The 12032-nt window shown below is 53.2% G+C and overlaps 1 protein-coding gene across 2 annotated transcripts in view; it reads right to left on the bottom strand.

Annotated features, from left to right (window-relative positions):
- The window catches only part of MOV10L1 (Mov10 like RNA helicase 1), a 32404-nt gene that overhangs the window by 16330 nt on the left and 4042 nt on the right, over positions 1-12032 (bottom strand). Inside the window, exons 4-7 of one of the 2 annotated variants that reach the window (XM_027108059.1) lie at positions 10004-10118; positions 6208-6385; positions 5841-5911; positions 2641-2732 (exon numbers count right to left, since the gene is read on the bottom strand). In XM_027108059.1, coding sequence (XP_026963860.1) covers positions 2641-2732; positions 5841-5911; positions 6208-6385; positions 10004-10118 — 456 coding nt within the window. Of the gene's footprint in view, positions 1-2640; positions 2733-5840; positions 5912-6207; positions 6386-10003; positions 10119-12032 lie in introns of those variants that run through there. The other variant, XM_027108060.1, reaches the window with a different exon arrangement.

Genomic DNA, 12032 nt, shown 5'->3' with positions numbered 1-12032 from the left:
GGAACACGAGCAGTGCAGCCCCTTGAGGAGAGTCTGGCAGTGTCTCAGGAAGCTCAGTGTACACCTGCTGCCGCCTGCAGCCATGGCACTGCCAGGCGCTTACCCAAGAGAAATCAAAATGCCTGTCCACGCGGATGTTTACAGCAGCTTCACTTCTAACAGCCAGATCTGCAAACAGCCCAGCGTCCACCCACAGATGCCTGGATTAGTAACCTCGGGTATGTTCTTATAATGGAGCATTACTCAGTCATAAAAAGGAATGAATTCATGCAAAAGCAAGGCTGAATCCCAAAGTAATTAAGCTGAGTGAAAGATGCCAGGCAAAAAAGAGTAGGTCCTCACGTAAATTCTACAAAATGCAAACTAATGTGTGCTGCTTGGGAGCTGGGGCGCAGAGAAGGAATGACAAGGGCAGCAGGAAACACCTGCGGTGCCAGACCTGCCTGCAGTCTTCACCGTGAAGCTTGTTTCACGGGGTGTACAAATGTCAACACCATCAAGCCGTACACTTTAAACAGGCGTAGATTATTTTACGTTCATTACCTCTCAGTAAACCTACTTTCTTAAAAAGGAAAAATGCCTGCACGTAGCATAAAGGTGCAGCCGTCCGCCCGTCCAGAGGGCCCGGCCTCTTGGCTCTGTCCCTCCTGCTGCACTGCGGTGCCGCCCAGTCCTTCCGTTTGTCAAAATAAGTGGTAAATACAGATTTTTAAAAGTGTGAAATCGCCTGATTTTGAGTAACAATGCAAAACCACCAAAAACTTATGTGGGGCGAGCAAACCCTCTGTGCAGAAGCAGCAGCCACTGGCCCTCGTTCCCGCCTCGCTCCCCACTTGGACGGCTGCAGACAGCATCCCCTCTGAACTCAGATTCCGACATCCTGCCTCGACCTCAACTTCCTGTCTTTCCAACACTCTGGGTCAGGAAACTGCCCAGTGCTCTTCAGCCCCACGGCCCTCTGGCTTCTTCCTGGTCACTTTCTTCCTAGGCTCACACCCCACAGCGCATCCGTCCGCCCACCTGCCCGTGTCCTTCGGTCGGGCGGCTCTTGCACCGACTGCAGCAGTGTTTCCTCTGCCCCCGCCCCCGCCCCAGGTCCACATCCTCTTCTTTCTCTGCGAACATCCTCACCTCACGTCCTAGAGCGACAAGGAGCCCTTACAAATTCCCACTCACCATCGGCTCCCATCTCATGTGTGCCCAGCACAATGGAGGATGTGTGCCTCTGCCAAAGACCACGGCCTTGGCCCGGGTCCGGAGCCCGCGACCCCACGCGTCACTCCTGCTGCCTGGTCGCCACACCCACCTCACTGGCTTCACACGAGCGGTGCTGGCTCCTCTCACTGTAAGCAGCAAACCAGGCAAGGCCGCCCGGACCCTGGGCGCCTCCTCCTCACTCATCTCTCTGTCCTGGCTTCTCTGCTTTCCCAGCCAAACACCCTTCAAAAGGGCCAACTCCACGCTTGCACCATCCATTCACCTGCAACACCTTCCAACCTGGCTGCAGCCCAAACACTGAACGAGTTCTTAAACAAAACACGAAAAGCACTGGTATACAAAAACCCTGATAAATTCCACTATCTTAAAACTACCACCTTCTGTTACTCAAAAGATATTTTAAGAAAGTGAAAAGACAAGTAACAAACCCAGAGAAGTTGTCTGTAACAGGTGTATCTAAGAATAGTCTAGCATAAAGGATACAGAAAGGACAGCTACAAATAATTTAAAAAATCAAATTATAGTCAATAAAAGACACGAGGAAGCATTTCACAGATGAAGGAATTTTACAGCCAATAAACAGGGGGACTCTTGACCTTAGAAGTAGTCAGAGAAACATACATCAAGACCATAGCGAGACACAGCTCACGCCTACCAGGCAGGCACACGCCGAGGGTTTCACAAAATCAGGTTTCGGGAGGGCATTACAGACCCTGAGCTGCTGGGGCACTTCTGCCACCACGTGTACAGCTGGAACATTAGCGTCCCCCAAACCCCGAGCCCACCCCGAAGTGCGCAGCCGAGAAAACCTGGGGGTGGGTGTGCACGAGGAGACAGCGGGCGTCCACAGCAGCCGCCAGAGCGCGGGCAGTGCTGTACCCACTGGCAGGAGGGCAGACGCGCCCGGTGGGGCACAAGGAGGCTGCGGACATAGCCCGCAGACCTTGTGTCAGCAAACCCACAGCTCCAGACCACAGGCGGCAAGTGCAAAACAGCTGCAACTAACGCAAACACTTGCCCGTGTGTGTGTCTGTGCGCAAACACACCAACTTCTGTTTTAAAAAGTAAAGGAGAGAGAAACACAAAATCCCAGCTAATGGTGGGGGCTTGGTGGAGGAGGGGGAGAGACAGCTGGTGGTGGTGTCCCCGCCTCGTGACACGTGACAAGTGAGGTGGAGGAGGAGCGGCTGGTGGTGACGGCACATGAGGGACCACGGATTCTCACTTAAGATCCAAAAAGGAACCGACATGCAAACGCTTACCAAACGGCTGGTGACAAAGCTGTGACCACAGAGGCATGTGACACGGGTGCAGGGAGCCCGCTCACAACCCACGAGCACGCATGCCGCCCCCTAGGTAGCAAGAGACCGAGGAAGGTGAGACAGCCGCCCACCCAGAAGGAAGAGTCCCTGGAAGCGTTACCTGTTGTATGTAAATTCCACATCCATAGGTTCAGAGTTATATGCTTGTTCAAACTCTGGATTAAGTTTAAGGGTTACATCTTCTTCATGAATCTAAAAATAAACAAATCATTGACTTTTTATACTATGTACTTGATTCCTTGGGACAATCTCCTATTCATATTCAGCAACTCATCATGAAGCATTCATCCTGCAGATCTGAGCTGAAATCTGGCATCTGAAATGAGTACAAGATGATGGGAAGGGACTCAGTCACCACGCTATTCTGCCCCCACCCCCAGCAGCACACCTGCCGACGCTTCCACCGGGCGTGTGGGCTCGTGAACACAGGGTGTGCAAGACAGGCCGCCACCTCTGAAGGAGACACATGATCGACCGCAAAGAGCAGGGGGTGCCGGCCATGAGACCCCCTCCCCCATCAGGACAGGGAAGCAGACATTCAGGGACCCTCCAGCCAAAGCTAGGTCCTGCATAAGAATCCTCAGAGGAGCAGGAAGGAAACCCCACGCTGAGAGGAGCTGAAACAGGACGGGAACACTAGGCAGCGGGGCCTCCCAAGAGCTGGGGGCCAGCAAGGGCAGAGGCTGCGACGTGAGGCTCACAGTACCCCCTGCTCTCGGCAGAAGCAAACACAAGCCCCTTAAGAGGAAAGCAAGCCCAGCACAGGGTCCTGGGTTTCCCAGAGATTAAGACAAATGAAAATGAATCTGTAATCACAGACCATCAGGCACACAAGGAAACCACCAGCAGTGAGGACTGACTTGAATTGCTATCAACAGATTGAGGCCCCAAGGACATCATCTACTGATGCTATCATTTACAGAAATTTGAAAAACTATGCAAAAAAAAAAACAAACTGGGAAAACCAAGATAAGCAATCATAAGATAACATAAAACCACACAACAGGACAGCTTTCATGAGTCAAATAGCATTTAGAAACAACAACTCTGCTTATGGAGCTAAACTCGGAGAGAAGGGAACAAGCGACCTGTTTGCTCCCAGCAGACAGGGAGGCCCTCTACAGAGGTGCGCACGGGCCAGGGGCAGTGCTGGCTCAGCCCAAGGAGCCTTCCATCCCCCCGCCCCCCCGCCGCCGCTCCCCGAAGCACCACGCTCTGCCCGCCCCACCATCCGGGGGCGCTCCTGAGGGCCCCGGTGCCTTCATGGCACCCAGGCCACTGCGCTGGCCATGGGGTTCCGGAGAATCACGGAAAGCAACAGCCAAGACCCGAGACAGGACAGCTTTAGCGGGCACCCATCACTCAGGAGCGGCCAGCTTCACGGACGGTCCCGCGGGAAGGTCGGCAGGGCAGCTTCAGCTCTGGACTCGCCAGCCTGGGAGTCAGGGGCCAAGGGGGCCTCACCCCTGAGATCCCTGGTCCTGCTTCTTCTGAGGTTTTAGTCCACAGGGCAGTCCTAAGGGCACAACTGGTCTACTCTCTGGAAGCTGAGATGGTCACTTGGCCGTTCTGGGCTCCTCACGCCCTTGCCAACAGCTAGGGGGTCTCACGCTGGGGAGGGTGATGGGCCCTCTAGCTGAGGCTGAGTGGCTCCTGCCCTGCAGTGGAGGGGGCACCCGGCCAGGCCACCTGTCATCAAGGAGAGTGAGCTCCTGCCCCAGGAAATCCTGGCTCTGCTTTCACAGGCGACAAGGGCTGCAGCTGTGGCCATCTTTCTACAAACGCCCTGAAAACCCCCTAACCACCCCGCCCCGTGCTCTCCCTCCCTTCCCAGACGTGGGCCCTTGTGGCCATGGTCACGGGCCCTGAGCACGCCCCGAGGAGCACAGGGACAGGCATGTCCCGAGACGGGGCCTTGGCCCTGTGCGGGGAGTGCTGAGTGAGGGACGTGGGACCGCCCCCTCGGGGGGTGAGGGCCTTGTCTGCAGAGCTGGGTCAGTGCAGGACGTCAGGCAGGAGCAAGATGCTTCTGAAGGGAGAGAGTGACGTGGATGCCTGTGCAGGCAGGGAGGCTTCCGGTGCCCAGGACACACGTCCTCCAGGGCGGGGACTTATTCTGGGTAAACCACAACACGCGAGGCCTAAGAGGCTCGCCCGACCTTCAGGCCTGGTCCAGCGGCCTGGGGCGTGGGGACAGCGCATCCCGTCTCGAGGGTGGTGGGAGCATCCGCGTCCAAGCTTCTCTGACTTGGTGGGAGCGACACTACCATGAGGCCAGGCGGGGGCACACTTCTGCCACGGACCAGCCTGCACCCCGACCTTACTCTCCAGCACAGCTCGCCCACCTGAGAGGCCCAGTCGACTCAAAACACCACCTCTTCTGCTTCTATCGGCCCCAGCGGGCTCGTGTGATGCTGCGGTCCTGGCTGGCGCCCCGGCAGCCCGTACGGCGAGGTCTGCGGAGTCCGAGTCCCCAGCCTGGAACGGCGGCCCCTGCGATGTGCTCACGGCCTCTTCTCTTGCCTTTCCCAGCCTGCAGCGGCTGTCCCTGTGATGTGCTCACAGCTTCTCGCCTTTGGAGACGCCTTCTGGGCCCTTTCCACTAACAACATCCTTGCTGTCTTTTACGGTGATCAGATGCCACTTCCTCATCTTCTCGAGGAGAGGAACGAGTCTCCACACTGGATTATTCATGCCCGTCTTCCCCTTGTCCCTGGGGGCACATCGCCTGCTGCCCCAGCGAGGGCCCGGCCCCACCCTCGGGGGAGGCTCTGCTGGTCCTCGTACCCCCCAACCCCAGCTCGGGGCTTCGGTGCCCCAGTTCCCACATCAGGCAGCGTGCGGGCTCCGTGGGTCCCTCCACGCGGCCCCCGAGCTCCGTCCCTGCGCTGTGCCCAGCAGGGAGCAGGGAGAGTAGCTGGAGAAGCCCTGGCCGCGCTCAGAGCCGCATGGGCACGGGGCCTTAGACCAACACAACCTTCCCCGTGGAGACACCAGAGTGTTCAATGTGTAGGTGTGTTTTTCCTTCGCAGGCTCTCTCTCCTAGAACATATTCAGAACGCCGAATCTGACTAAATGCACGCCTTACATGTGATGTACTTAACAGGTAAGTGTGTTTTACACGGCTGAAAGTGATAAGATTTCTTTACACATCACATTTATTTAAATGTTCATTTGATCCTCAAATTTTCCAAAATACCATCAACACCAGGGGACCCCCCATCCCGAGCTGAGGCAGGAAGTTTACCTCTGCAACCGTCCGCTGGGCTAGTCCAACATGAACTAACAGTGGCCTCTCACCTCAGTCACATAGCCGATGTACTCGATGACGTGTCCGCTGTACTCTTGAGTTTTTAAAATCAGTTTATCACCTAGTTAAAAAACATTACCACACGTAAAACTACAAAATCAGTAAGTTTTTTTTTGCTGTACTGTAAAATCAAACACTCTGAAGTGGTGGAGTAAGACAAAAACATTACTGGGATCAACAGCTTAAAATCACATCAGTGTGAAGAGAGAGAGGCTGGCCAAGTTCTGAGTGAAATTATAACCCAAAGCAAAGAAAATCAGCGTGACTACTGCGTTGCCAGTTAAAAACATTCTTTTTCCTGACTGTGGTTCAATGTTTCTAGTCCATCTAGGAAAACATGACACGTAACAAACCTACCTGTGTAAAGAGAAGGTCTACTTTCAGCTAATCCTGGGACCTCCAGAACCAGCAAGTCCCCGTTTCTTTTCAAGGTGACCCCACTCATACTATACTCTTTCAGTTCTATTTCTGCATGAATCTCCTCAAGCCAGAGCAAAGTTGAAAACTTCTCCTTGTGATTTGACACATTCAAAAGCTGAAAAAGAAGCCAGCAAGATAGTGAGCGCTGAGGACCACTCCACACACACCCACATCAGGAAGCCAGCAGCTCTGGGGTGCGTAAGTCCCACGGACAGACGAAACAGCCTTCAAACACTGACGACTGGGCAGCTCAGGGCAGTGGCCCTGAGATGGGGAACCATCTGAGTGAAGCCCCAACCGCCCAGCTCCTATCAGACAGAGCCTCCAAGCTCTGCTCAGAGCGAGCCCGGGGCAGCCATGTGAGCCCTCCGCTGCGCAGAGGTCAGCATACGAGCGTGAGAAACCACATCGGATGGGGAGATGCACGTGATGGGAGCAGAACGGGGCTCCTCAGCCTCGGCACTTCCGACACCGGGGTGGACCGGTCTCTAGGGCAGGGCTGTCCCGGGCACTGCACAGTGTTTAGCAGCATCTCTGGCCTCCATCCACTAGATGCTGTTCACACTCTCAGTCATGACAACCAAAAATGTCTCCTGGGGGGAAGTTCACCTGTTGAGAACCACGGGGTTAGAGGTAACAAATCCCAGAACTCACACAGGGCTGAGAATGCTGTGGGTCCCACCAGCCCAAATGGAAAGGCTTCAGGTAAAGGGGCACTGGGTAGAGTACTCAGAAGGAATCAGCCCTATATTAGAAACAACTCTGGTCCCTCCTAACAAGGCTTCTTTTTTTGCGGTACGCGGGCCTCTCACTGCTGTGGCCTCTCCCGTTGCGGAGCACAGGCTCCGGACGCGCAGGCCCAGCAGCCACGGCCCACGGGTCCAGCCGGCCCGCGGCACTCGGGACCCTCCCGGATGGGGGCACAAACCCACGTCCCCTGCATCGGCAGGTGGACCCCCAACCACTGCGCCACCAGGGAAGCCCCTAACAAGGCTTTAAAGCCAGGCTTAAAAGTTTCTGGCCATTTCCAAGTAACTTAAGTGCATCCCAGAACAAAGTTCAAAAATATTTTCAAGAACGGAAAAATATGAAATACCCAACAAGGTAAAATCCAGAATGTTTAGTGTCCAAACAAAGATGGCCAGGCACGGAACTAAGCACAAGCTACAACCCATAATGAGGAGGAAAACCTATCAACAGAGACAGAACCAAAAATGACACCTGTGATGTAACCAGTATCACAAGAACATTAAAACACTTGTTGTAACTGTACTACATACATTCAAAAAGTTGAGGAAAAAAAAAACTGAAGAAAACAAAGGTGAGGAAAGACTAAGCATATTAAGTACAGACAGAAAATATAAAAAAAGAGCCTAATCGAACTTGTGGAGATAATATCAACAATGTCTGATGATATCAACAATGTCTGACATAAAAAAATACTGGGGCTTCCCTGGTGGCACAGTGGTTGAGGGTCCGCCTGCCGATGCAGGGGACACGGGTTCGTGCCCCGGTCTGGGAGGATCCCACGTGCCGTGGAGCGGCTGGGCCCGTGAGCCATGGCCGCTGAGCCTGCGCGTCCGGAGCCTGTGCTCCGCAACGGGAGAGGCCACAACAGTGAGAGGCCCGCGTACCGCAAAAAACAAAACAAAACAAAACAAAACACTGGATGGGACTGCACACTGCAAAAGAAAAAATCAGTGAACTCGAAGACACAGCAACAGAAACTACTCAGAATGAAACACAGAGGAAAAAAGACCGAAGAGAAATGAACGGAGCAGCCGTGAGCTGTGGGGCAACTTCACGTGGCCTCATACACATGTAATGGGAACGTGGAGAGTGGGGCAGAAAGAATACTTGAAGACGGAATGGCCAAGAACTTTGAAATTTGAGAAAAACCGTAAATTCACTTTCTCCAGTAAGCTCAAAAAACCCAAGCCAAGGAACGTGAAGAAAACTACAGCAACTCACACTGTAAATTAAATTCCTTAAAACTAGTGAAAAAGAGAAACTCCTAAGAGGAGCTAGAAAAAAACACAGACTCCGTGCAAAAGAACCAAGGTGAGAAGGAAAGCAGAGTCCCTGGAGAAACGCCAGGAGGGAGGAGGTGCTGGGCAGCGTCTCTGCAGCGCCTGCCCAGAGGTCAAGACCGGGCGAGACCCGCGAGGCTGACAGACCAACCACTGCAGGGGATGCTCAGGTCCCCCAGAAGGATGGGAGGAGCCCCAGGAAGGGGACCTGCGTCGGGAGGCGGTTACAAGGGCACAGGAAGTCAGGAAGTACTGGGGTGACACATGCGTGAATTAAAGAATCACAAAGGGGCAAGTACTCTGGAACCTTAGACCATACAGCACTTTTTCATGACCATTACTATCATACTATCATGAATGCTGAAGACACCCGTAACTGCTACGCTCACGAGGAGATCCCTTCCCGGCGCCCAGGCTGCGTTACAGGAGAGGTGCAGGCGTGCTTCCGGCACACGATGGTCCCGGAAGCTGTATTTGCATCGGCATCAATTTCTCAGCCCCAAAGTTCTTCTCGAAGGTGTTTTAGGGCTGGTTTGCTGCTCCGGCCTCAGTTCAGGCCCTGCAACCATCACTGCAACAACTGCCTGGCGGATCTCCCCGCTTCCAACCCACAGTCCTGCCCACATACCCTCCTTGGTGCTGCTCCATCTGTGTGGTCGTGCCGTCCCTGGACAGTGCCCAGTGCCCCTGCGGCACCCTCCCCGCTGCAGGACGCCCGTGTGACCCTGGGGTGGGGCACCTCGGGCCGGTGGCACAGGCAGCATCGCAGCACCAGCACCGGGGGCAGCTTCTGGCCCAGCCCTGCCGCGGGCCCAAGGCCCAGCAGACAGACGACTCTGTCCATCAGTCCCAGGGCAGGCATGCTCCTCGGTGCCTTCAGCTTCCTCCCAAGCCTCCTTTCCTCTCCGCCTGCCACCCCAGCTCTCCCAGATCAGGGCTCCCTCACCCTCCACGAATCTCTGGCGAGTCCCAAGTTTCCCTGCAGCCACCATCCAGTCTCCTCCCTCCTTCTTGCCCTGATGCAGCACAGGCCCTGGCCCTCATTCCACTCACCCACTCCTCAGGCAGCAGACACCCAAACCATCGGGAAAGTGCCCTCCTGGAAAGGGGCCGCGCTCCGCCATCGCTGCCAGCGGAACAGACACTCTCCCTCCCTCCCTGGACCCCTGCCTCAGCCTTGCTCAGCGCGGCCCCTGCCCTTGGCCTCCTCTGGCAGGTCCACCCCTTCTCACAGCTCTGACCACCACCTGCCACAGCAGGCTCAGACCAGGCCTCCCCCAGCGGATCTGAAACAGCCCCGCCAGGGAGGGTGACAAGGAGACGACCTGCCAGAGGAGCCCTACGGGAGGCCTGGCCTCCTCCTCCCCCACCCCCCACTGGTCTGTGTGGCTACAGGCCTTTTCCCGGTTCCCCTGCTTAGCTGCTCAGAGCTCTGTCACAAATGGAAAGCTGCTGGGAGGCTCGGCCACAGGGTAGAAGAGAGGCCGGGATGGGGGGGGCAGGGGGTCCCCCCACCCCCGCTTTGCCCCCAGCCCCCAAAGCCCCGACAATCTGCAAAGGGACACAGTGATGGGCCCCGCCGCTCCCGGGGTGAACACAGCCCACACCAGGGCTGAACCCAACAAAGGTTCACCCTGAGTTTGTTCAGAAAACAACTCGAGTGTGGTGAAGAATCAGTACTTCACGTGAGACACTTTTCCTACCTCTGCGAGTAGCGGCTGAAAGGTCAGGATGTCGATTTTCTGCCCCACGCATTCTTTAAGCCTGTCTGGTATCGGGTACTGCGGGAGAAAACTCGGAAGCTGTCGTCTCAGGTTCCTTAAAAGGAGATTCGCAAGTTAGAAACAACGCTTCAGCACCAGGCACTTCACCCCGGACGTCTCCACTTAAACATCCTTTCCTATTTCAGAAAGAGGTTCAATCACCAAAAGCAACTGGTACGTGAACTGCTGGCCTCAGGCAGTGCTTTGCAAAGCGCTGTTTAGCTTTGGGGCCGCTCTCCCGGGAGCTGCTTTGCCTCCAGCAGAAGAACATGCCAAACTCCCAAAAGCCCCTGGGACCAGTGAGCTTGAAAACACTGTTTCTAAGCTTCCAATAAGCTCAACTCTTATGCTTTATTTTTTCCTTCCAGTTTCACGGACATGTAATTGACGACAGCACTGTAGACATTTAAGGTGCGCAGCAGAATGATCTGACCTACATGCATCATGAAATAATGACCACGGTAAGTGTAGTGACCACCCACCTTCTCATGTGGATACAAAACTAAAGAAAGAGAAAAATATCTCCTTGTGACGGGAACTCCCAGGATCACTCTCTTGACACCTTCCACATATAACATACTGCCATGTTCATTACATGTGTCACGCTGTACGTTACATCCCTAGTACTTATTCATCTTATAGCTGGAGGCTTGTACCTTCTGACCCCCTTCATCCAATTCCCCCCGCCAAACCCCACCTCCGGTGACCACAGATCTCATCTCTTTTTCTGTAAGTTTGTTTTTGAAGTATAATCGATCTACAACACTGTTATTCCTTATTACACAACACAGTGATTTGATATATCTGTACATTTCAAAATGATCATCACAGTAAGTATAGTTACGATATGTTACCACGCAAATATATTACATTGTTATTGACTATATTCTCCACAATGTGCATAGCTATCTATTCCTCCATCTATCCATCATCATCTATTCATCCATCCATTCATCCATCTATGGTTATTTAAGTTGCTGGTCTCTTAAGTTCAAATGCATTTTCAACAACCCTGCATTTTTACTCTCCTCCCATCATGATTATTTTTTTTTTTTAAATTATTTTTTATTTTTGGCTGTGTTGGGTCTTTGTTGCTACATGTGGGCTTTCTCCAGTTGCGGAAAGCAGGGGCTACTCTTTGTTGTGGTGCACAAGCTTCTCATTACGGTGGCTTCTCTTGTTGCGGAGCATGGGCTCTAGGTGCGCGGGCTTCAGTAGATGTGGCTCACAGGCTCTAGGGCACAGGCTCAGTAGTTGTGGCGCATGGGCTTAGTTGCTCCACGGCTGTGGGATCTTCCTGTAGCAGGGCTCGAACCCGTGTCCTCTGCATTGGCAGGTGGATTCTTAACCACTGTGCCACCAGGGAAGCCCCATGATTATTATTGCTTTTGACATCATATTTGACATCTTTTTGTTCTGTGTATTCCTTAACTCCTTATCACGGATATATATGATTTACTACTTTTGTCTTTCAACCTTATTACTAGCCTTATACGAGGCTGGCTTTACTACCTTTACTGTGTATTTCCCTTTTCCTATAAGCTTTTTCTTCCATAATTTTTATGTATGTAGTTGTGGTCTTTTCTTTTTGGCTAAAAGAAGTCCCTTTATCATTTCTGGTAAAGCTGGTTTGGTGACTCTGAATTCTTTTAGCTTTTGCTTGTCTGTAAAGCTTTTAATTTCTCCATCAAATGTGAATGAGAGACTTGCTGGGTAGAATATTCTTGGGTGTAGGGTTTTCCCTTTCATCACTTTAAATATATCATGCTACTCCCTTCTAGCCTGCAGAGTTTCTGCTGAAAAGTCAGCGAATTGTCTTATAGGAATTCCCTTGTACCTAATGTGCTGCTTTTAATATTCTCTATCTTTAATTTTTGCCTTTTTAATTACAATGGGTCTTAGCATGGTCTTCTTTGGGTTGATCCTGTTTGGGACTCTCTGCGTCCTGGACTTGGATGTGTTTCCTTTC

Source organism: Aethalodelphis obliquidens, unplaced genomic scaffold (genome assembly GCF_003676395.1).
Source record: "Aethalodelphis obliquidens isolate GAN/ISIS:26980383/991018 unplaced genomic scaffold, ASM367639v1 scaffold8, whole genome shotgun sequence".
Classification (NCBI taxonomy): domain Eukaryota; kingdom Metazoa; phylum Chordata; class Mammalia; order Artiodactyla; family Delphinidae; genus Aethalodelphis; species Aethalodelphis obliquidens.
This window is presented reverse-complemented; position numbering and strand designations above follow the sequence as displayed.